Below are 26,535 nucleotides of genomic sequence, written 5' to 3'. Positions count from 1 at the left end.
GCAGCGCATCACACACACACATGGTTTCCGCATGGAGTTTTTTGGGAATGTACTGTCGTACCCCCAAACCAGAACAGCGGAAACGTTCGGGGGTGGAGGACTTTTATGTAAGTATCACAACACATGCAATATAGTAATCAAAGTACAAACAACCATTGCATTAATAAGTATAAGTTTTACATAAGTGTTTAAACATTACATATTCAAACACTAAAGTAGGAACAATAGAAGACAAGAGTAGCGGTACGGTACTAGGTAGTCTTCTCAAAAGCTTCTGGAGTGTACCTGTCTACTGGATTCCTGAGAATACAAGTATTTGAAAAGAGTAGATCAGCATTTAAGCTGGTGAGTTCATAAGTATTTTAGTTCTGTTAAGTATACCCTAAGTTCTTTGAATGAGTTCACTAGTTTCTCTAGGAAATCCTATATCTCCTGAGGTGATTAACTGATAACCTTAATAGTTTCCCTCTGTAATTACTTAGTTTATACTGATTATACATAACATAATATTGAATTGATAGTTAAATGGGTGTATCTGCCCTAAGCCCACATCCAAACAAGGAACAGGAAGTAAGGCGGAAGTCACACATTTCACTGTCAATCGGACATTACTTATGTACGACTCTGATGTAATAACTAAGGAATTATAGAATTAACCACTAAAGGTCTTTTATGTTATACTAGTTTACAAAGATTGAGTGACTAAGTTTCATTTGATAAGTGGTTTAATTCCATAAACCGTTTCCTTTGTATAAGTGGTTTAATCCCATAAACCGTTTCATTTGTAAAAGTGGTTTAATCCCGTAAACCGTTTCATTGGTAAAAGTGTTCTTAGTTATATCTGTTCTACAGTAACAACCTTAGTATTAATCATGGAGAGTATTCTATTATCCATAATATTGCCTTGTGGTTTTAAATGTTCAAAACCAGAAGTACAATACTTGATTTCATGATATATAGCTCTTACTGTAAGTAAAAGCTACTGAAGGTATATCTGGTCGGGATGTAATTAACTTTTCTTACTGTTATAAGAGAAGTATATTAATTTGTAATTCACTCGTTGTTTTAAACATGTGAGTCCTATTAACCACACTAATATGACGGAAATGCCTGCAGCGACGTTCTTCAGGCGTCAGAACGATATGATATTTGACACCCTAGGCCTGCCGGCCAAACTGTAGCGAACAGTAAAGGTGCGGGATTGTCAGTCCCATATAGATCTATACACAAATTCACGCTCTCCCTACAAGAGATTCTGGCTAATAGTTCAGGACTTAAAAAGGTCGTACTTAGATAAGTACACCGTGAAGGGTCTCACAAATTTATTGTTTCAACGAGATTTCCGAGGTATTATTATTATTACCCGATGAATGCTAACTCTGGTACTTTGTATCGTACCCTTGGTTAATGCAAACCCGGTAAGATGTATTATTACCTCGAGTTTGCTAACTCGGGTACTCTGTATAGTACCTTTGCTAATGCCAACCCGACAGAATATATTATTACCCGTGATTGCTAACTCTGGTACTCTGTATATCGTACCTTTGTTAATGCAAACCCGGTATGATGTATTATTACCCGTGATTGCTAACTCTGGTACTCTGTATATCGTACCTTTGTTAATGCAAACCCGGCATTACCACGTGTTTGCTAACCCTGGTACTCTGTATCGTACCTTTGTTAATGCAAACTAGGTATGATGTATCTTTACTTCTTTAATATGTTGTTCGTATATTAAAGGTATTATACATATCTTGGTATAGTTGAATGAATTTTGGTAATTTCCTTGGAAAGTATACAGTTGTAAATCATACTTGTATCTTTAGTTTTGAATGATAAATTATACCTATTATAATTTATATGTTCTATCTGATTAGCATGGTTTCTCATGGATGAACACCTTTGCTCAGCCTGATACAAAGGTGGTAATACTAAAAGGAGTAACCTTTTGTACTCATATATGTATAACATATATATAATTAAGAAGGAAACGACATTCGGACAAATAATACAACCCTAATTCCACATCCAAACAAGGAAAAGGATATAGGATAATTCATTAGTCCTAAGCCCTTCAAATCTTATTTATATATTTATACATATATAAACATGATTTTGGCATTTATAATTTGAAATAGTTTATAAAACATTTTTCAAAGAATTTAACGGAGTTTTTACATGACTTTAAGGATTTAACATGGTTTCACGTTAGTTTGAAAGTATTTGGTAATTCTTAAAAGCATACGGAAATTCTTTGTGTGATTATTATCACATACAGTAATTAATACAATTTAATATTGTGTTAAACTTGTATTCCCCCCCAAAAAGCATATAAAACCATTTAAAAATGTATATTATAGGGGTATGAACTCACTTTGATAAGCGGTGATTTGGACAGCGTTTCGTTTCCCGTAAAGAGTTTATTTAACGAGAAACCGGCTCAAACCGGGCAGAGTTTCGATAGGAGAGAGGATGAATTCTTGAGAATTCCGGCTTCGGGGCTTGGTTCGGGCTTTAGACGTGATACCGGGGCCTTCGGGGGTCGTGAGAAAGTTTCCGGGGCTAAAATGTGAAAAGGGAAAATTTTGGGGTTAAAAATGGGGTTTCTTCGGAAGCCCTCGCATGCTATATATAGTCCGAAGGTTCGGACCCGAAGCTGTGCGAAGGTGACACGCGTCGGACAGGTGGCGAGGTTTCTGGATTACTTCGGACCGCAGGCTCGCAGATGGGAGGCTCGGATTGGACCGGACTTCGGTCCAATAGAAGACTAACACGTATGCGAAGGGGGTGTCTCCGGGGTGTCTCCGGGGTGTCCGATGCGAGGCTGTCCGAAGCTCATTGGACCTCGGCTGCGGTCCACTCAGCAGGTAACACGTGTATCGCGGTCCAACCAGAAGATGACACGTAGAGGTTCGCACGTGATGATGACGTGTCCGAAGGGTGACATGCGAAATTTCCCGGTTTTCAAGATTTTCTTGATTTTTGTGCCAAAAATTTGCGAAAATCATAACTTTCGCATACGAGCTCCGTTTTGACGTTCTTTATATGCACGCGTATGTAAAATCATACTCTATAACTTTCGTTTAGACTTCGTCGGCTGGTTTTGATTTTATTTTTAATATTATTATTTTAAACAGACCGGGACGGGAATCCGTTAAAAATTCATAACTTCTTCATCCGACGTCCGTTTTCGTTTGTCTTTTTACCGTTGTGCTACTTTTGATGAGACCTTCGATTCTCGTTTAAGTTGCGTCGGCTAAATATCGATCGATTTATATTTTGAATTTTTAGCTGTCTACTGCTAAACCGAAACTTCGAAAAATCATAACTTCCTCATACGAAGTCGGATTTTCACGTTCTTTTTATGAACGTTCTCGGTTTAACATAATCTACAAGTTTCATTTATATTGTTAAGGCTAAAAATCGTTTTATCGAAAATTCGCTTTTTACACTGAACAGTGTTTTGCCGGTTTTATCGCGGATTTTCGATTGGTCATAACTTCTTCGTTATAACTCGGATTTCAGTGTTCTTTATGTTTTTGGAAACCTTGTTACAAACTCTACCACTTGGTTCATCCCAATTACGATTATTGATCAATTAATTTTTGACCAAAATTTGACTGGTGTCACATTATCCCCCCGTTAGAGGGAATTTCGTCCCGAAATTAAGTCTAAAGTGATACTCATGGACTAGGTCTAATCTTTCCTATCCCAAGTGAATTCAGGTTCCTGGTTTGTAATCCAGCGAACCTTCACTAACGGGATGAGACTTAGCGTGGTTCTTCAGATTTCCCTATCTATGATTTTTATTGTTTCTTCTATAGAGTGTAGACTTTTATTTAACATGATTTCATCGAGTGAAATAACAAGTGTTTTATCGGATAGACACCTCTTTAGATTTGATATGTGAAAAATGGGATGAATGTTATTAAGTTTTTGTAGTAGTCTAAGTTTAAAAGTACAAGACCGATTCTGGTAATAACCTTAAATGGTCTTATGTACTTTGAGTTTTGTATTTCACGCTTTCTCAAGCGCATCTTGTCCTTCCTGAGTGAGGCCTTCATATGACAAGGTCATCAATCCTGGAATTCCAAGGGTTTTCTTTTATCGAAGTCGTAGCTTCTCTGGTTAACTCTGGAAGCTTTATGGCGCTTCCTGATTCGTATTTTGTTTTTGGTAGTTTCTCGGATGAATTCCAGATCAGCGAGGGTGCTGTGTGGAAATTGGATCTCTAGCTAGTTGCGTATTACCTACTTTAGTCCAGTGCAGATAGAATCTGTACTTATGACCACAGAAGGTTTCGAATGGAGCAACTTAAATGCTAGCGTGATAAAGGACTCGACTAATTGGTAAATGGGTATCCCATTCTTTTCCATAGTCAATCCCATAGTATCATGACTACTCTAGTTCCTAGAGATTTTTGAGTGACGGCCTGAACTGGGAGATGATTCTATTATCTCAGTGGAGATAACAGATATTGGCATACCGTGCACTCACATGTTCTAGTTATTTTCTCTACTTGCCACATTTTCAGGTTTCAAGGCTTCCTGTTGAGCCTCCTTACTCTATGTGGAGAGATTTGAATGGGTTATCATAGTCCATGATTGGCACTATGACCTGGGTACTCTTTCCTACTTAGGGTGTCAACTACTATATTGGCTTTGTCGAGATGATAACAAATTTCAAATTCGTAGTCATTTAGTAGCTCGACCTACTGTCGTGGTCTCATGTTGAATTCTACCTGGTAGAATACATGATACTGGATTTTGCTCCGAAGTTCATGATCAGACTCATACTTGGCTCATCCACCATAACCTCGTGTATACAAGTCGTATATAATTTGGATTTCACAAAACGTTCGGATGCGTGACTCTGCCCCAGGTTCACAACCAAACAAGGAACAGGAGATAGGGCGGAATCACACATCCTTAATCTTGTTAAGTCTAACATATATACCACTCTCGTGTATACACTTAGCAGCGATAGATTAACTTAATGAGTTCTTAGTCTCTATTCTTGAACTTGACCTGCGGTACAATGATTTTCCTATGAGATCTATTGAGGTACTTCAGTAGTTACAGACTTCTATGACTTCTTCGGTGCTTTTCGTTTGAAGTTTCCTGTCTACTGAGTAGGCTAGAATGACGGGGTACACTTCGCATGGGTACTTCTGAAGTTTTGAAACAAGAGACAACCTAAGGGTTTTGTGTTATGGATTGAAAGAATTTCATCTTACGGCTGATTAAGGAAAAGTTCTCTTATACAGCATAAGAATTTTCACATGGTAAGGGTCAGGCCAAACCTGTTGGGTTATGAGCATTCTAACACTCCTAAGTGTACATGCAACCCTAAATACCTTGGATCTATGTTTTCTCTATTATACATACAATTATGAACATCCAAGGTATTATCCTAATCTAGCATACAAAATAATAAATATAACAAGATAGAATACATACCTCTTTGATGTAGAATGTCTTCATGAAGCTTGAGTGCCTAGTGCCCCAAGTGTGACACCTCAAATGGTTCACACAACACCAAATACACTTGGAATAACTTGAGAGAAACTTGAACACTCCTTGAAATCGTCTAGCCCTCACACTCACACATTAGTCCACGATTTCTAGAGCCATGGGATTCTTTTATATGGTGGCTATTAGGGTTACACCATGTAACTCATAACTTTACACATTCCTTATGCTTCATGGATTTTAACCTCCATGGAGTATCCATGGGTCACCCCATGGACTTAGTCCAACATAAGGAATCTTGGATCACAAGCCCACATATATAAGAATGAATGATTTACACAATCAACCCATATATTTAATTAGTCTCCTTTTGATCACTTAATTAATTCCAAATTAATTCTTGATCAATACTAATTAAATAACCTTATTAATATATTAGAACTTATAATATATTAACCAACCTTAAGTGTTATTTCTCTCATTATAGTCTATCCAAATGCATGATGCCATGCAACCCAAATGGACCATGTCGGGTCGGGTCAAGTCTTACCAATTATAGTTATGGACTTAGACATTAATCCAACAGTCTCCCACTTGGATAAGTCTAAAACTATTATTGCGTATGACTTCAGGAACCGATCAGCAATCGTAGCTCTCAAAAGCTTCTGTCGAACTCTGACCTTGTCGATGAACTCTGACCTTTGGCAATGACTTGTCCATTAGATAAAGGATCATATATTCCTCCATTCTAGATATCATATGGACTGAGACATGGATTATCAATCATTCTCTCTCTCCATTTGTTGTTTCCCGATTTCCAATTCATGATGACTGACTGATTGAACAAATCAAATCAGTCCTGGCTTGGCCAAGCACTCACATGTATCATCTTTAAATCATCGAGGGGCCTACAGATATCGCTTTTATCCCGAAGGTAAAAGGAATGGATAAACTTCGACTCATATGGCTTGTTCTACTACTTGTTGAATCATACACAAAGGCACGTTTTATAACATCGAGTTACCAATGCGTTTTCGTGCAATCAATGTATAACCAACTCATAGTAACAACTCATATCTCTAGGTTTGAAGAATATAAGATATTATCGTCTCATGATCACCCGTGATAAAATCCATGAAGTGATTCAAATGAGCGCGGGTTGAATCCAATACTCAGAACTTATGAGCACTCATGAGTGTTGTAGCACCACTTTTGTCCACCAACTTGGACCTCTACAAACCAACCCATAACAGTCTTGATTCATATCTACTTCCAACATATGACCGACTGTGGATGGTTTGAATAACTTAATCATTCAGGAAGAGCGACTTAGTTATTCTGGAAGTCAAAACATGCAAAGTGAAACACAAGAATAAATGAATAATATATGGTATCAAACCCTATGAATATAAATAAACACTTTTATTTATCACCATACTGATTACTCATTATTCATTGTTTCGGTTTTATCAACTTTATACTTGAATTTAAAACAATAGTTGTCCCATGCTCCAAGCATGTACACTATGTTTTCTAAACACTAGTCATGCCATACACCAAGTATGCATACTATGTTTGTCTATGATCTTTACTTTGTAAAATAGATCAATTGAACATCACTCCAATGATCCTCTTTTCACAGTCCCAAATCCTTACTGCAAATGAAAGAATTCCAAATTCATGCCATTTACTGAAATCTGTTAGATTCTAAACTTATATGCATTGATCCTCTTAATGATTATGCACGAAGTCAGAAAGACTTGACAACAATCATTACAGAGCATTCCAAAGGAGATCAGCTCCTTGGAAACATCCTTCTTTCAGTAAGTTTCCTAATCTTACACAGATTGAATAATTTCTAACTTTGAAACATTTCCATATTCCATTTTGACTATCACTTCTGAACAAGAGTTGCCTCCTTACAGATTATGTCAATATGGTCCTTCCAGAATTAACATTATACTTCCAACTGTCCTTGAGCAACCAATCTTTGGTAAACCTTAGATTGTCCTCGACAATTGCTTAATCATTTTAGTCATATCCAATTCTAGACCTTTTCCCTTCATAATGCTCCAGGCATTTGGAAAATTTTAGAAGGGATGAATATAGCACATGTAATCGATCCTATATCCGAAGCATATGGGACACGATTCATGATGTCTCACATAAAGACTAAACCAAACTTTTGCTATAATATTTCCATTTCAATTTACCAAGTTCTCAAAATTCAGATTATGAAAAGGGATGCCGTAATCATAATCGAATTTTAGAACGCAAATAATGGACCCATATATAGAATTTCCTTATGTTGAGCCATTCCAACATGAAATTCATATATATATATATCCTTGATTAAACACGATTAAAATCTCAATCTAAGCTTTTAGAATTGAAATGAAGTATAATTTCCTCTCCCTTAATTATAGCAAAACAACTTTTTCAACCCCTGCAACCTCACGAATTGAAACTTTTGTTTTCTATAATTAACATTGCTAACTTGCAACCTTTGTCATAATTATCATGCTCCCACTAACATGATGATTATTAGCATAACACTTATGCTCCCACTAGCTTTGACATGTACTCAGAAATCAACTGACTTTCTTACCAAAGTTCAGATTTCTGATACTAGATTGTTTTGATAAAACTTTATCAAAATCATACACCTCTCTTAGATAGCTCACATGTGTGTCTAAACAATTTTAGAACTATGAAAAGGGATGCCGTAATCATAGTCTCAATTGTTTAGACCGTTGCCACTTCTCACAAGTCCATGTTAGTGTGCCGGTAAACCACACACGCTCCACTAACGACTTTGAGAATGCAAATATCACAATTGCTATCTAGCTAAAATCTACTTAGTGAAAGTGTTTCCTCACCATCATTTTCATGAATCGGAGAGAAACCTTATGACACTTAGATTTAATAGTGTATGTGTTCTTATCCATGTGAATTTGTCAAAACCATAATCACAAGACAAGGTTAGTGACAAATCCAAACTCATATTGATTAAACTTGTGCAATCTTAAATTCTTGCCATTTGGCAGCTCAGGTGCATGCCATTGCTTCCAAGTAGTTGTGCAACCAATTGAGAACTCTCAGAACTCCTATGCAAAGCCAACTTGAATAGGCACAAAAATTTCAACTCGATAGGTTATAAACCTCAAGTCGTGTGCTAGTAAAGGACTTTAGGTTTTATTCTTGATTAAGTCTTGAAACTTTCAAGAGCTTTAAGACTCCCACTGTCCTCTTGACATATAAGACTCCCTTGTCAAATATTCAAGAGATAGTGCAGATTCTTTATCAAGACTAACACTTTACACAATTGGCCTAAGTTGGTCTCTGTTTTATCCAAAACATCACAACTTACCAATTTCAAATGTACAAGAGTAGATAACCTTTTACTCTTACATTTGACTAGTGTTAACAAACCCTCTTTAAGATATGTCACTCAAGTTACAATCTTGGAGTATGACTCTAAGAATTGTTTTGGAACGAAGTATGACTCATCTTTTTGATTTAACCATTTCAACAATTCATGACTCCTCTTCTTAGTCATAAGAATGCACTAAGATGACTTTAGAGGACCAATTGTGATATGGTATCTTAATCATTAAGATGATCATAAACATGATACTAAAGTACTCTCCCATCTTTTCAGATTTGAGAAACTTTTATCTTTCTGCCATACTTTGATTCTTCTTATTCGTTCTGTCTCACATTGAAACTTCTCCAATGCTACAGACTTATACTTAAACTTATAAGTATAACCATATTTACTGAACTTAAGTAAATCATGACGAATAGTCTTCTTGATCTTTTGTGGTGGACTTGACCAGTGCACAAGAATGTGTACTCGATCCCTTAGTCCTTTCCTTATTCACATAAGGAATTAGTCTTAATTTTCCAAGCTGAAAGTTCTCATTCATCATACTATACAACTTGCATGATTCCAAGTTTTGGTCCAATTGAACCTTGGGTGATGAGAATCTTTCCTTATTTGGTAATATTAGACACTACCACAACCGAAAGAATCAAATCCATTTTTCCAATATTGCTATCAATGGAATCTTATAAGCAACAACTTTTCACAAATGCCATTGTAAGGATACTTAAATAAATAAAATCAAAACCTTTTTCTTTTATTTTAAAACTTTGCGGAAAAACTTATCCTTACAATCCATATGAAAACCTTGTTGTTATCTATTCCTAAGCAATATAAATATCATAACTCTCAAGTAATAGCCCAAAATTCTGATCATCGAACCATGCGATTGAAATCCATCTTCGCGCTCAGAATCAGCATGTACTTAATAGAGTTAGACAATGGACTTTACCTGAAGTAGAGCTAAACTTATTGACTTTAACATCCTTAGGTAAATTTGGCAGCTTCATAACCAATGCCCCTTCCTTTGGCAATAGTTACCTATGGACCCTTGATAATGGGACTATCTCAAACTTCGCCTCTCTCTTTACCATTGGGTCAACCGAGTTGACTATGGCCGATCCCTTTCCATTGGGAAGAGAGAGCTTTACTGGATATCCAATGTCATCATTGTCAATGTCCATAGCGTTTTAGGAAGTTGATCTTAGCAAATAGATAAGATCATTAAGGGTCTTGTCTTAGTCTGTTTCATAGGATTCCCAAAAGAACTCACTATGTGACTTAGAAAGTAGTTGAGCCACCAACTTTCTCAAGATTTTGACACCCAACTCTCCCGGCTTGTCAATATGTGACTACATCTCCAAGATGTGATCACACCTAGACCTTGCCTTGCCAATAGGGCTTGAGTGACCTTAAACTTTTTAGGAACTTGTGGGTTAGGGAGAATAATTGGAGGAGGTGAAAGAAGTATGATATCCATGGGACATCATCTTCATTTAGGAAAGCTTGTTTCAAGAGATTTGGGAAGATCATAAATGTCTAGACCAGACATCTTTTTGGGAGATATTCAAGATAGTTGATTTAAAGTCCTTAATATGACACCCAATATGAAATATTAAGGCTAGGACCCAACAAACTATTTTATAACTTAGAAGAGGGATACCGTAATCCAAGCTATAAAATATTTGAAGGTAGGTGAATGACGATTCACCAATTTACACCATGAAAAACGAAATAATTTATTAGGTTTTAATTGGATTTGAAAGTCCTAGATCTTTGAGATTCATTGAACTGTTCAAAGGCATGTTTCAATCTCGAGTGTGCCCTTCAGGTTTTGTGACTGGGATGTCGAGGATCACAAAACAAGGTGTGAATAACCATGCAAATATACTTGGTACCCTTAATATTTACCCCTTAATCAGTGTGTCGGTTAACCACACACGCTCCACCGATACTATGATAAATATTAAGTTACCCTTTGCCTACCTTGTTAAGTCCAGGTTAGTGTGCCGGTTAACCACACACGCTCCACTAACGACTTAAGCAAAGTGCAAAGTGTAATTTCATTGGTTAGCACCAAATTCACATTTTCCTAAGTAACTAAGATTGGGTATTAATAAGAGTTTAGTTACTTAGTATTTATCATTAATACTTTTAATGAAAGGAGAATTATAGTCCTTGTCCTACCCGTTCGGCTAACGACCCTCCACCAGTCAAGGAAGCGGTGGGTGAGAGTGGACACCCATTAAACTGCCATTTTATAGGCAGTAATCTTATACCCCCCTTATCGACCGGCTTCGTGAATGAGGCCTACTAACGGTAAGACTGACTTTACTCTTATACATATATATAAATATTATTAACTTATAATATTATAAAGTATAAGGGTTGAATTTTAACTTTTAAAATTCTAAGGGCTAACTTGGAATTAAAGTATTCATAAGTGAAAACTTTTCAAATTCCAAAACTTGAGGGCAAGTTTTGAAACTATTCAAAACTAATTAATTCCATAACTTATGAGTTTAAAGTAGTTTTAATTAAAAAAAACTCTTCAAGTTCCATAACTTGAGGACAAGTTATGGAAGACTTTAAACTAATTAATAAAAAAAAATAACTTTTTTTTTATTGTAACTTATGGAACTAATTAAGGTTACACTTTTTTTTTTAATTTAATGAAGAGACTCTTGAACCTCCATAACTTGAGGACAAGTTATGGAGTCATAAAACCATTTAATTAGAACTAGACTCTTCATTTTGTAACCTTTGCCAACTTTTATGAGTTTTATGATTCTTAAATGTGACTTTTCATATAACTTGAGGACAAGTTACAAAAACACACTTTGGAATCAACTCTTAGATTAAAATGGATTGAAAACAACTATTTCACACAACTTTTCTATTAATCTAAGAACCTCATAAGAACAAGATAATTCAAATCATCAATCTTCAAGAAATTAGCATGAACATACAAACTAATACAAATCTTGAAATTATGACAATTATCTTAGAAATTGGATTAGCATGAACATTACCACATCAAAAACAAGTTTATAAGTCTAAAAACATCTTAGGGTAATGTTCCTAGTCCAATTCCAGCCAAAACAATCGAATATATGCATCCAACTCGATTTTTCAGCTACTTTTGCAAGTATAACAAGAAAACAAGCCTAGGCTCTGATACCACTGTTGGGTTATGAGCATTCTAACACTCCTAAGTGTACAAGCAACCCTAAATACCTTGGATCTATGTTTTCTCTATTATACATACAATTATGAACATCCAAGGTATTATCCTAATCTAGCATACAAAATAATAAATATAACAAGATAGAATACATACCTCTTTGATGTAGAATGTCTTCATGAAGCTTGAGTGCCTAGTGCCCCAAGTGTGACACCTCAAATGGTTCACACAACACCAAATACACTTGGAATAACTTGAGAGAAACTTGAACACTCCTTGAAATCGTCTAGCCCTCACACTCACACATTAGTCCACGATTTCTTGAGCCATGGGATTCTTTTATATGGTGGCTATTAGGGTTACACCATGTAACTCATAACTTTACCCATTCCTTATGCTTCATGGATTTTAACCTCCATGGAGTATCCATGGGTCACCCCATGGACTTAGTCCAACATAAGGAATCTTGGATCACAAGCCCACATATATAAGAATGAATGATTTACACAATCAACCCATATATTTAATTAGTCTCCTTTTGATCACTTAATTAATTCCAAATTAATTCTTGATCAATACTAATTAAATAACCTTATTAATATATTAGAACTTATAATATATTAACCAACCTTAAGTGTTATTTCTCTCATTATAGTCTATCCAAATGCATGATGTCATGCAACCCAAATGGACCATGCCGGGTCGGGTCAAGTCTTACCAATTATAGTTATGGACTTAGACATTAATCCAACAGAACGAGGATGTCAGAATTTTCTTGATGAAATAGATATTAAGTCGTTATGGGAGGAATGATTACTAGGGTGATTGTAATGCCCGTAGATCCGGGCTAGTCAATTTAGAGGCAATGAGTGTCGAAAACGAATTTTCGGCAAAAGATTATTTATAATAAATAATCTTAACCAAGTTGTAGAATATTTCTCAAGGTTTCCGTACTTATAAAGAACTCCGAAATCCGAGTTATAACGAAGAAGTTATGGCTCGTCGAAGTTTTACGGCAAAACCGGCACGACACCGGGAAGCGTAAATAGTGAATTTACGATGGAGCGACTTTTAGCCTTAGTGATCTAAACAAAAGTCATAGAAAACGTTAAACCGAGAGCGTCCATAAGAAGAACGCCCAAATCTGACTTCGTATGCGGAAGTTATGATTTTTCGAAGTTTCGGCTTAGCAGTGTACAACCCGAAACTTGAATTTTAGTTCGAGCGGTTTTTGGCATACGCGATCTAAATGAGAGTTGAAGATATCATTAATAGGAACTCAACGGTAAAAAGACAGACAAAAACGGAGCATGTATGCGAAAGTTATGGACGAAGCTTAGTCTCTACTTTTCGAGCGCGGCGAATTCGATACAGTTTTGTAAATCCGAGATAGAATGAGAATTAGCCAACGAGATCTAAATGAGAGTTGAAGATCTCATTAATAGGAACTCAACGGTAAAAAGACAGACAAAAACAGAGCTCGTATGCGAAAGTTACGGACGAAGCTTGGAGGCTACTTTACTATACAATTCCTATAAATAAGAGATGAACTCTTCATAATTTCCTCACACCTTCAAACCTTTCTTTCTCTCTCTAACTTCTCTCTAACCTCCCTAAACCCCTCCCAAGTCTAGGGAATCTCCCTAGCACGAGAAGAAAGCCCCGGAGCGCCCGACGGCTCCGAGAAGAAAAGCTTTCGGCTCGGAAACGCTGCTCCAGCGAAGCCTGGTTTTTAATAAAAACTCGCTGTAAGTGAGCTACGCCTACGCTATTTTTAATATCACTTCTAATTAATTATAGTAACATTATTAGGACCTTAAAACACTTATTTGGGATATTATTATGAGTTATATAAGAGTGTTGTTTAACGCTTATATAATAATAATAATAATAATAATAATAGCTAGACTATTAATTAGTCGCGGTTAACGTTAGACTAAACCCTAGTGGTATTGATACTAGGTTTTGTCGAAGGAAATTGTTTTAAGAGTAACGAAGCGCTGTCTGAGTTTGGAATCATCACTTTAACAGGTGAGTGCATGGTCCCTTTCATCTTACACATAGATATGAAGTATTTTATATAAATTACGTGCTATGTGTGCATATTATCTGAATACTTGCTGTCTATGATGGATGAATGATTTTATACATGTTTTAAATGATTTAAATATGTATTTATTTTATATCTACAAATACATTGGGATAAAACATGGGTAGATGAAATAGTTGGTGTGTGATGAAATAAAATGATGAGAGATAGGTGATGATAATTAGGTGATGGATAGGTGATGATGAATCGGTGATGTAGGATGAAAGATACTATAACCTTGTTCGACAATTTGGAGATGTAGTCATCTACTAGAGTATAGATGGCGACCACGGAATATTCTAGACAACCCGTGGAAACACCAGCAGACTTATAACCTGTAGGTGATGAATTACGAGTCCAGGTGGTGTGGTGACTGTATATTCATGCGATGATACTCTAACCCTTACTATGAATTACGAGTTCAGGCGACGTTGTAACTATGTATTCATGCCTTAGGAACGAGCATATAAGGAAATGTGAGGTAGAAAGATGAGAGGTAAATATGATATAGGAGATGACCCTTAAGATAATTCTTTAAGGAATATTAAAGAAGATAACGGGGATGGGTAATCGGGTTGATTGTTTGATGTTTAAATATAATAATTATATTATTGTGGGTTGAAAACCCTATGTACTCACCAGGTTTCCCAACCTGACCCACTCCAGCTTATTTGTATCACAGGTGTCGATACGAAGCTACTTTGCACTGAGAGATTTAAAAGAGATGTAGATCACTAGTGTAAATGAATGTAAGTTCTGTTTATGCTTATGTTTCTGTATTGACGATGACATCCCAAATGTTTTAACTGAATAAAAATACATTTCTTCGGAAATGCTTTGATAACGTATTTTTCATGTTTTACTGGGAACAAATTCCGCAACATTTTTATTAAAAGAAGTACTCTGATTTTTATAAAGCATAAACAAAAATCGGTCTTTTCTGGCCGTGAAAATGGGGATGTCACAGTTGGTATCAGAGCATTAGTTTAAGCGAACTAGGAATAAGGATTTATTTCTAGACTTAAACTTAGAATGCTAAGTGATGATCGTGAGGAGTGTGTCTAATATATTTTAGGAAGTACACCTGAATAGACACGGGCACTAGCTCATTTAGGGAAGATGTCTAAATTGCTTTTATGTGCTTAATAATTTGTGATGCTTTATGCTATCGTTTGATCGGATCTATGGTCTGTTGCCGACCGGATCTGGAAATTTTATGTGTTCAGATTTCTAAACGTTTAATTACGATATTAGAACTGACATATAATTTTTTTTGAAGTAATAAGGAGGAATACGCGTATAAACCTTCCTCTATCTATATTCTCATCTCGATACACCAAACGACTGCTTTGGTGTGCAAAACATCATGGTGAAGACTCGTAGTGAATTGAGTAAATGGAGGAAATGAGAAGGCTTACGATACTGAGTGGTACCTATCAGAAGATATCGTAAGAAAGATAGCTTGCCTTTAGAACGCGTCTAAGAAATAATACGTCTAGTACGGGAGAAGTACACTTTCGATTAGCAGAAAGAAATATTTTTTGTATAATCCATGAAGTTATCCCATCGTGTGACATTTCCATCACCAACTGAGTTGAAGCAGAATTGATGATTGAAGATACGCATGGAAGAAGTCATAGTAGAGTCTATGGGAAATTTTATGATTGTTTGGACACATTTTTATGTGTTAAATTGTTTTTGTGATAGTAACTTGGAAAGCTGCGAGACAATACTTGGGACGAGTATGAGTAGGTGTGAATGGTAGTAGAGGCCTATACTACCGGAAGCACAGGACTCACGCTTGGATCAGGGAAAGTAACAAGGTTACCAAGAAGCTAGTAATTGATTTCGTTTTATTCGAGTATGTCGTTACCATCGAAGATGATTGTTATTCCGACCCTAGTGGTCATATCAAATTGAGTTCGACTACGATAAGTAGGTTACGTGGTTCAGAGAACCAAGTTTGATGTAGCGTCCGACTTAAACCAAAAGATTGAAATCAAAGCGATCAATAGAAGTATTGCGATTGTCGCTAAAAAGGCTTGTAGCTAGAGATACTAAGTTTTAAGATGTGATTATGGCACATTAGAACATGAAGGAAGGTATAGTCTGTTCTGGAATTTAACTCTAAGAGATTTGAGTTTAAGCACACGATGAGAGGTCATTAGAATATGACACATCGGTATGTTGTAGTAACAGAGGAGCTTATCTTAAGCTTTCTAAGAAGAAGAAGGAGTCTCCATCAAGGATCGAGATTGTGACTCGAATGTCATAGTTTGGAGTCTAACGAGCAGGTGCAAGTTCGAGCACCGCTTGCAGTCAAGAAGACCAAGAGTTAGATACACATTTGAAGGAACATAGAAGTTACGATTAATACCTAGGATGAAGAGATAACGTATGGAGTCATTATACAACCCTGTTTCGTTGATGATTCCGGGACGTAATCATCCTAAGGGGGAGATAATTGTAACGCCCGTAGATCCGGGCTAGTCAATTTAGAGGCAATGAGTGTCGAAAACGAATTTTCGGCAAAAGATTATTTATAATAAATAATATTAACCAAGTTGTAGAATATTTCTCAAGGTTTCCGTACATATAAAGAACTCCGAAATCCGAGTTATAACGAAGAAGTTATGGCCCGTCGAAGTTTTACGGCAAAACCGGCACGACACCAGGAAGCGTAAATAGTGAATTTACGATGGAGCGACTTTTAGCCTTAGTGATCTAAACAAAATTCGTAGAAAACGTTAAACCGAGAGCGTCCATAAGAAGAACGCCCAAATCTGACTTCGTATGCGGAAGTTATGATTTTTCGAAGTTTCAGCTTAGCAGTGTACAGCCCGAAACTCGAATTTTAGTTCGAGCGGTTTTTGGCATACGCGATCTAAATGAGAGTTGAAGATCTCATTAATAGGAACTCAACGGTAAAAAGACAGACAAAAACGGAGCTTGTATGCGAAAGTTATGGACGAAGCTTAGTCTCTACTTTTCGAGCGCGACGAATTCGATACAGTTTTGTAAATCCGAGATAGAATGAGCATTAGCCAACGAGGTCTAAATGAGAGTTGAAGATCTCATTAATAGGAACTCAACGGTAAAAAGACAGACAAAAACAAAGCTCGTATGCGAAAGTTACGGACGAAGCTTGGAGACTACTTTACTATACAATTCCTATAAATAAGAGATGAACTCTTCATAATTTCCTCACACCTTCAAACCTTTCTTTCTCTCTCTAACTTCTCTCTAACCTCCCTAAACCCCTCCCAAGTCTAGGGAATCTCCCTAGCACGAGAAGAAAGCCCCGGAGCGCCCGACGGCTCCGAGAAGAAAAGCTTTCGGCTCGGAAACGCTGCTCCAGCGAAGCCTGGTTTTTAATAAAAACTCGCTGTAAGTGAGCTACGCCTACGCTATTTTTAATATCACTTCTAATTAATTATAGTAACATTATTAGGACCTTAAAACACTTATTTGGGATATTATTATGAGTTATATAAGAGTGTTGTTTAACGCTTATATAATAATAATAATAATAATAATAATAGCTAGACTATTAATTAGTCGCGGTTAACGTTAGACTAAACCCTAGTGGTATTGATACTAGGTTTTATCGAAGGAAATTGTTTTAAGAATAACGAAGCGCTGTCTGAGTTTGGAATCATCACTTTAACAGGTGAGTGCATGGTCCCTTTCATCTTACACATAGATATGAAGTATTTTATATAAATTACGTGCTATGTGTGCATATTATCTGAATACTTGCTGTCTATGATGGATGAATGATTTTATACATGTTTTAAATGATTTAAATATATATTTATTTTATATCTACAAATACGTTGGGATAAAACATGGGTAGATGAAATAGTTGGTGTGTGATGAAATAAAATGATGAGAGATAGGTGATGATAGGAAGGTGATGATAATTAGGTGATGGATAGGTGATGATGAATCGGTGATGTAGGATGAAAGATACTATAACCTTGTTCGACAATTTGGAGATGTAGTCATCTACTAGAGTATAGATGGCGACCACGGAATATTCTAGACAACCCGTGGAAACACCAGCAGACTTATAACCTGTAGGTGATGAATTACGAGTCCAGGTGGTGTGGTGACTGTATATTCATGCGATGATACTCTAACCCTTACTATGAATTACGAGTTCATGCGACGTTGTAACTACGTATTCATGCCTTAGGAACGAGCATATAAGGAAATGTGAGGTAGAAAGATGAGAGGTAAATATGATATAGGAGATGACCCTTAAGATAATTCTTTAAGGAATATTAAAGAAGATAACGGGGATGGGTAATCGGGTTGATTGTTTGATGTTTAAATATAATAATTATATTATTGTGGGTTGAAAACCCTATGTACTCACCAGGTTTCCCAACCTGACCCACTCCAGCTTATTTGTATCACAGGTGTCGATACGAAGCTACTTTGCACTGAGAGATTTAAAAGAGATGTAGATCACTAGTGTAAATGAATGTAAGTTCTGTTTATGCTTATGTTTCTGTATTGACGATGACATCCCAAATGTTTTAACTGAATAAAAATACATTTCTTCGGAAATGCTTTGATAACGTATTTTTCATGTTTTACTGGGAACAAATTCCGCAACATTTTTATTAAAAGAAGTACTCTGATTTTTATAAAGCATAAACAAAAATCGGTCTTTTCTGGCCGTGAAAATGGGGATGTCACAGTGATATCCTATATACCTAAGTTTTCCGTGCTTCTGGTTTTATTCTGTTATTATCACTACGAACCCCTTTTGATTCGAATTTGGCGGGTACTACCAATACGAGGGTCCTGATAATTTGAAATTATGAACTTTCATGAAACGATCCTTACTAGGTCTCTCTATAATCGCTTGGTGTATACAAGTCATGTATAATTAAGATTGGTAAGACCTTTGACTGAGCAACCCTGCCCTAAATCCACAACTAAACAAGGAACAGGAATTGAGGCGGGATTACTCACTCTAAGTCTACAAATCTTAATTATAAATGACCCTTATGTATACACTAAGTCATCATAGCTTACCTGTTACGGTTTCAAATTTTATATAATGGTTGTGATTTAATTTAAACGGAAGAGTAATCATAATTATAGATAATTATCGGGGTTTGGAAGCGTACCAAAATATAGTAGGGTTCTTTGATGCTTTCCCATGTATTGGGATTAAAATCCTCCTGCTCCCCCGTCGTTCTTCTCTGTTGGACAGTCCCTCTTATAATGTCCTATTTCGCCACAAAGGTGACATATGGGAATGGTTCCAACATTGGCAGTTGAAGTGATGAACTCGACCGGAGTTCTACAGATGCGGGCGGTATGCCCGTTCATGTTGCATCTATTGCAATGCAGCTCTCGGCAAACTCCATGATGATGGTAGTTGCACTTGCTGCAGTGTGGGAGGTTTCCTAAGTACGGCTTGGTTGGTGCTAGAATAACAGGGCTGATGGGGGTATCGACTGCCCCAGTTCGTTGCCCTCTGCTAGGTTCTTGAGTTGAACAACTCCCTTCCTTGTTCTCGAACTTTCGTTTAAGGATATTAGGCTTAAGGTTCGAGGTGTTCTTACAGGTAGGTGCTTGTTGCTGTACTTGGCCATCACCACGATCGGGGTTACCGATAGCATTACTACTAACATTTGCATTGTTAGCATTAAGGTGTGTCATGACAGCTGCTACAGCTGCTGTGACCGCAGCTTGAAACGTAGCTGCATCTATCTGAAGGATTGGTGTTTCGCTGGTGGGTTGGTTACACTTCTTTGGAGGCATGATTCTGTTACATGATAAGAAAATGAGTTCGTGAGCGACTATCGTGTCTTTAGATGTATTCTAACCATTTGTATCTATGTATTAATCTTTCGTTTTGTTATATTGTTCTTAATGATTCGACCTGCATCCCTATGATGCAGTCCTGGTAAGGAACATAGTTAAGTTTCTAGAATGGTTAGGAACCGAGTATTATCCAAACTAAGTTACCTTTGTTTGGTGGATATCGTTTCCCAATTTTCGAAAATATTCGAAAATAATTCATAACAGTGTCTACATAAAATAGACTTATGAACTTGAGAAGTAATCACTATCAATTAAGATTCCGTGATCTGATTTATTGTTATTAGCCGTGACAGGAAAAGAGGATAAGCTCCAAACCTAATCTGAGTAATGAAATCACTAACTCACTAGGTTGAACCGATTTACTAGTTATTACTTAGATGAAAAGGTGCTCGAACACTTCACATGAATCATGTGTGGTTTCCCTTTGTTCTATTCTGGGTGGTAATGATTTGTTCTCTCCTGGTATCTATAGGGTGTCCTTCTCCTCTGTAGGTATATTGAATTCCCGGGCTGTCTTACTTCCGATTCTGACACCGATCCCCATTACTTTGTAATGAAGATTTTGAATCTTGGAAGTTCATGTGAATCTCTCATTAGTGTCCTTAATAGGGTAAAGGCACTAAATGATTTCTATAGTTCGTTTACTTCTCCTATGTATCTTCTTGGGATTCTCTTAATGAAATTTTGTTGGATCCTCCTTGACTCTTCTATTGATTGCTGGAGTAACTATGTTTATCTAACGGGTTTATACGAGAATGGGAATGTCTAAAGAATCTATGAGAAAATCTTTACGAAGGTGATTCTTTCTGGTCCTTCTATAATCACATGGTGTGTACCGATTATATATAATCCAGATCAAATAGACATTTGAATAAGTAATCCTACTCTAAAACCACATCCAAACAAGGAAAAGGAAGTAGAGTGAAAATCACATATTCTAAGTCTATAAAATCTCGGTTATATATAACCTTAACGTATCTACTTAGTAATTATAGACCTATCAGAAAAGATCTTTTTAACATTATCCCAAAGGTATGTAACATACCTCCATGTTATTTTAGTTATGTGTTTGATTCCTGGACTTCTAGATACAAGAACTTAACAAGTTTTCAGTTTCCTTGTTATAGCATCCTAAAATACTCCCATAGTATTTTAGTCTTTGGTTCTAGAATTCTTCTGGTGCTTAGGTAAGTTTTAGACCAGTTGCAACACTACAATCACTTCCCAAACACATTTTGGTCATATCTCGGATGAATATAGTTGATCAGGCTATATTGATCCCAGATATGATTACGTCATTGTCTAGGTTTAACTGCAATGTCCAACATCCAAATACTTTAGTTTTGTTCTTCTTGTGATACTCATTCTGGTATATATACTCTACATCCAAATACTTTAGTTTTGTTCTTCTTGTGATACTCATTCTGGTATATATACTCTGCATGTACTTATACTTTTATAAAATATTGATATATTTTTAAAGTATAAATCTTGGTCAGAGTGTTTTTATCCCAATGGGTTTATAGTTGTATATCTTTTATGACTGATATACTGAGTTCACTATAAACACTACTCTGATACCAATCTGTCGCACCCCCAAACCAGAACGGCGGAAACGTTCGGGGGTGGAGTACTTTTAGGTAAGTATCACAACACATGCAATATAGTAATCAAAGTACAAACAACCATTGCATTAATAAGTATAAGTTTTACATAAGTGTTTAAACATTACATATTCAAACACTAAAGTAGGTACAATAGAAGACAAGAGTCGCGGTACGGTACTAGGTAGTCTTCTCAAAAGCTTCTGGAGTGTACCTGTCTACTGGATTCCTGAGAATATGATGAAGAACAGAAATTAGGGTTTGATGAAATATGATCAAACAGAATGAAAGAAAGAAGATGATGAAATAGACTAATTGATTAAATGATAACACAATCTAAAAGATTGCCTAGGGAATCTCCCTCTCTCTAAGCAGAAAGCTTAAGAGCCAATACAAACGTATTACACTATCAAATTTCTAGACATCCCTCTACTGTAACCTTTCTCTCTATTTATTATAATCCTAGCCCACCTAGGTGAATTTCCTGTTTTGCCTTTACTGGGCCTTCTAGACAAAACCTATAAAATTCTTGCTTAAATGGTATTTGGGTCCAACAATACTCATTTCCTATCATTACTCTTGCCTTCCAAAAAGTCTTGTCCTCAAGACTTGTTTCAAGAAATTGGATCTGAATTGCCCATGCTTCCTCTCTTGTAGCTGCTTTGTCATTCGCTTTTTTCCACCTGATTAACCACCACTTAACTTGTTCCAAATGATCGAAAATCGAATGATTAAAGATTGAACAGATAACAAGTACAGCAATTGGAATCCTCCAATCTGAAGTAGTCCATATCCAATCTGAGGGTAAAAACTGTTCAAAGAAAAAACTTCTTTCCTTTTTAAGCAATAAAAGATGTACCAATTCCATTTCTTGTGATGCACAAATATCAAGCCAAAATTCACGTGCCTTGTAACATTGTAGTTCCGTGATTCTTATACATGTGATTAGCTCCAGCAATACTAACCCAAAAGCATATATGTCAACCTTTTCTGTTATTGGTTCTCCATTGAAGTATCCTGGTGCTAGATACCCTGAAATTCCAATGACTCGCTCTTCCTCATTATATGTTTCTTGTTCAGTGAGCAGGCTGAAGAGCCTAATGTCAGCAACCAATGATAGGAATTTATATTGTTTCAAAGAGAACTCCCTAGCATTTTCTATATTAATCAAGAATAAGGAAGAGCTTACTGATCGGTATTTGTCTAATAAGGATAACCAATTAGGGATAGAGGTCGGAGACATCAGAAGAGTATGCACCCCTTGAAATTTTCTTTTTTCCCCATTGTATACGAATTGCCTTTCCAACGTGTCCCAATAGTGAATCACTATGCCTAACAACTTGAACCCTATCACCTTCACTGTTATGTCCAACTGACCCGTATCAAAGATCAACCCTTCAATCCTGAATTCCGAAGTGCCTACTCCTATTATTATCTTGCTAAAATGGTTGTAACCCTTACCCATTTTACTGTTGATGTCAAAGATCTCAGGTGTATCTGAAATTACTCCCTCCGCCTTTGAAATCATTCCCCCTAAAGATGAATCAAATGTCACCCCAACCAATTCCAAGGCTATACATAACTTTGTAGGATATGGATGCTCCACTTGAGCACCCTTAACAAAATTTGCATGAATACAACCATTTATTGCCCTCAGCTTCAACGGCATCAACACCAAACAGAATGAAAGAGAATTCACCAGTTGTTGAGACATGAAATTAAAAAATAACATCTCTATCTTCGACTATGACTTTTGAAATATCAATGATTCGTGCTTCTAGGTTTAGCATTTTACCTCTCAAAGTGATCTCAGTGGAAACCCCACAGAATTCCAAAGCAGCACATGTCTTAGTAGGACAACGGTCTTCTTTCATCGGACAATGTTCATCCTCCTCCGCAACATTCCCCAGTAATAACACATGACATATTCCTTCCAAGCAATTGTGAGTCGTCTCATTCCCACACCAACGACATATTTCCTTTTTATGTCTCTCTTCCCATTCCGTTCTGGTATGCGGGCGTACCCCTCGATCTCGCTGAAATACTAGAGAAGTTTTTGATGAAGGAAACCCAGAGAAACATTGATTAGGGTAAGATTTGGGCAACTTGACTTGTATTGCCTGATTCATATCAACGGGCCTAGACACCTTCGACCCATTACTGTCCATCTTGTCCAACATAGATGGTTCCTGATCTGAATCACCAACTGGGCTTAGCCCAATACTTTGCTGAGGACGGAAATAAGTCTGGGATAGACTGTCGGACGATGGACGGAACGTTTCCTCTACGCTATTGGCAAGTTCATCTAGAGAATCAGATCGTGAATAGGTTTGCTTTATGGTTTCTAATTGCTCACCAATCGACGACGTTCCCTGGTCAGAAATCCCCCTTGGAGTCGAGAATCCCTCAATTGAAGGTGGGATGACCATTGGTGCAACTGGAACATCACGTGAGGGAGGAGTAGCACCAATATAACACATCAGATTGTCAATCTCAGATTGTAAACCGCTAACCTTGCCATGTGTATCCCTAGAAGCATCATCAACCACCGGTTCTAGTAACTGCACGATCGAATCTGGAAAATTGCTAATATCCGAGAAAAAATCAGAATCCTGTTGCTTCATCCAAGTAAACATCGCTTTTCGGAATGCTATTTCTTCTTCCCGTTCACGAGCCATCATTGTGTGAAACTCATTGATATCGAACATGGTGAACAAAGGCAGGTCCTGGCAGGTCGGACCAATGATGAAGAACAGAAATTAGGGTTTGATGAAATATGATAAAACAGAATGAAAGAAAGAAGATGATGAAATATACTAATTGATTAAATGATAACACAATCTAAAAGATTGCCCAGGGAATCTCCCTCTCTTTAAGCAGAAAGCTTAAGAGCCAATACAAACGTATTACACTATCAAATTTCTAGACATCCCTTTTCTAGACATCCCTCTACTGTGACCTTTCTCTCTATTTATTATAATCCTAGCCCACTTAGGTGAATTTCCTGTTTTGCCCTTTACGGGGCCTTCTAGACAAAACCTATAAAATTCTTGCTTAAATGGTATTTGAGTCCAACAATACTCATTTCCTATCAGAATACAAGTTATTTGAAAAGAGTAGATCAGCATTTAAGCTGATGAGTTCATAAGTATTTTTGTTCTGTTAAGTATACCCTAAGTTCTTTGAATGAGTTCACTGGTTTCTCCAGGAAATCTTATATCTCCTGAGGTGATTAACTGATAACCTCAATAGTTTCCCTCTGTAATTACTTAGTTTATACTGATTATACATAACATAATATTGAATTGATAGTTAAATGTGTGTATCTGCCATAAGCCCACAACCAAACAAGGAACAGGAAGTAAGGCGGAAGTCACACATTTCACTGTCAATCGGACATTACTTATGTACGACTCTGATGTAATAATTAAGGAATTATAGAATTAACCATTAAAGGTCTTTTATGTTATACTAGTTTACAAAGATTGAGTGACTAAGTTTCATTTGATAAGTGGTTTAATTCCATAAACCGTTTCCTTTGTATAAGTGGTTTAATCCCATAAACCATTTCATTTGTAAAAGTCGTTTAATCCCATAAACCGTTTCATTGGTAAAAGTGTTCTTAGTTATATCTGTTCTACAGTAACAACCTTAGTATTAATCATGGAGAGTATTCTATTATCCATAATACTGCCTTGTGGTTTTAAATGTTCAAAACCAGAAGTACAATACTTGATTTCATGATATATAGCTCTTACTGTAAGTAAAAGCTACTGAAGGTATGTCTGGTTGGGATGTAATTAACTTTTCTTACTGTTATAAGAGAAATATATTACTTTGTAATTCACTCGTTGTTTTAACTATGTGAGTCCAATTAACCATACTAATATGACGGAAATGCCTGCAACGACGTTCTTCAGGCGTCGGAACGATATGATATTTGACACCCTAGGCCTGCCGGCCAAACTGTAGCGAACAGTAAAGGTGCGGGATTGTCAATCCCATATAGATCTATACACAAATTCACGCTCTCCCTACAAGAGATTCTGGCTAATAGTTCAGGACTTAAAAAGGTCGTACTTAGATAAGTACACCGTGAAGGGTCTCATAAATTTATTGTTTCAACGAGATTTCCGATGTATTATTATTATTACCCGATGAATGCTAACTCTGGTACTTTGTATCGTACCCTTGGTTAATGCAAACCCGGTAAGATGTATTATTACCTCGAGTTTGCTAACTCGGGTACTCTGTATAGTACCTTTGCTAATGCCAACCCGGCAGAATGTATTATTACCCGTGATTGCTAACTCTGGTACTCTGTATATCGTACCTTTGTTAATGCAAACCCGGTATGATGTATTATTACCCCTGATTGCTAACTCTGGTACTCTGTATATCGTACCTTTGTTAATGCAAACCCGACATTACCACGTGTTTGCTAACCCTGGTACTCTGTATCGTACCTTTGTTAATGCAAACTAGGTATGATGTATCTTTACTTCTTTAATATGTTGTTCGTATATTAAAGGTATTATACATATCTTGGTATAGTTGAATGAATTTTGGTAATTTCCTTGGAAAGTATACAGTTGTAAATCATACTTGTATCTTTAGTTTTGAATGATAAATTATACCTATTATAATTTATATGTTCTATCTGATTAGCATGGTTTCTCATGGATGAACACCTTTGCTCAGCCTGATACAAAGGTGGTAATACCAAAAGGAGTAACCTTTTGTACTCATATATGTATAACATATATATAATTAAGAAGGAAACGACATTCGGACAAATAATACAACCCTAATTCCACATCCAAACAAGGAAAAGGATATAGGATAATTCATTAGTCCTAAGCCCTTCAAATCTTATTTATATATTTATACATATATAAACATGATTTTGGCATTTATAATTTGAAATAGTTTATAAAACATTTTTCAAAGAATTT

The 26,535-nt window shown here is 36.5% G+C and overlaps 1 protein-coding gene across 5 annotated transcripts; it reads right to left on the bottom strand.

Annotated features, from left to right (window-relative positions):
- Positions 1-228: 228 nt before the first annotated feature.
- LOC145109000 (G-type lectin S-receptor-like serine/threonine-protein kinase LECRK3) lies at positions 229-24,517 on the bottom strand. Of its 5 annotated transcripts, none has more exons than XM_079046101.1 (2): positions 23,376-24,517; positions 229-300 (listed from the first exon to the last, which is right to left on the bottom strand). In XM_079046101.1, the coding sequence occupies exons 1-2, from the start codon at positions 24,286-24,288 to the stop codon at positions 290-292; spliced, it is 924 nt and encodes a 307-aa protein (XP_078902227.1). In that variant the 5' UTR covers positions 24,289-24,517; the 3' UTR covers positions 229-289. The 5 variants fall into 5 exon arrangements, 4 of the variants coding, with proteins under 4 accessions (XP_078902227.1, XP_078902224.1, XP_078902226.1 ...); XR_013708695.1 differs by lacking the exon at positions 229-300 and adding an exon at positions 21,641-22,668 and having other exon boundaries at positions 22,770-24,517; XM_079046098.1 differs by lacking the exon at positions 229-300 and adding an exon at positions 21,641-21,809 and having other exon boundaries at positions 22,164-24,517.
- Between the last annotated feature and the right edge of the window lie 2,018 nt (positions 24,518-26,535).

This window comes from Lactuca virosa, chromosome 4 (genome assembly GCF_052849685.1).
Source record: "Lactuca virosa cultivar CGN04683 chromosome 4, Lactuca_virosa_CGN04683_v6, whole genome shotgun sequence".
NCBI classification, from domain to species: Eukaryota; Viridiplantae; Streptophyta; class Magnoliopsida; order Asterales; family Asteraceae; genus Lactuca; species Lactuca virosa.
This window is presented reverse-complemented; position numbering and strand designations above follow the sequence as displayed.

What these genes read in the sequence shown, in the direction of transcription:
- LOC145109000 (XM_079046098.1), bottom strand. Translation starts at nt 23,312, where the DNA reads ATGTTATTTTTTAATTTCATGTCTCAACAACTGGTGAATTCTCTTTCA. An exon ending in AGGACAAGACTTTTTGGAAG is followed by an intron (nt 21,810 to 22,163) that starts GCAAGAGTAATG and finishes TCATATTCTCAG; the next exon opens with GAATCCAGTAGACAGGTACA.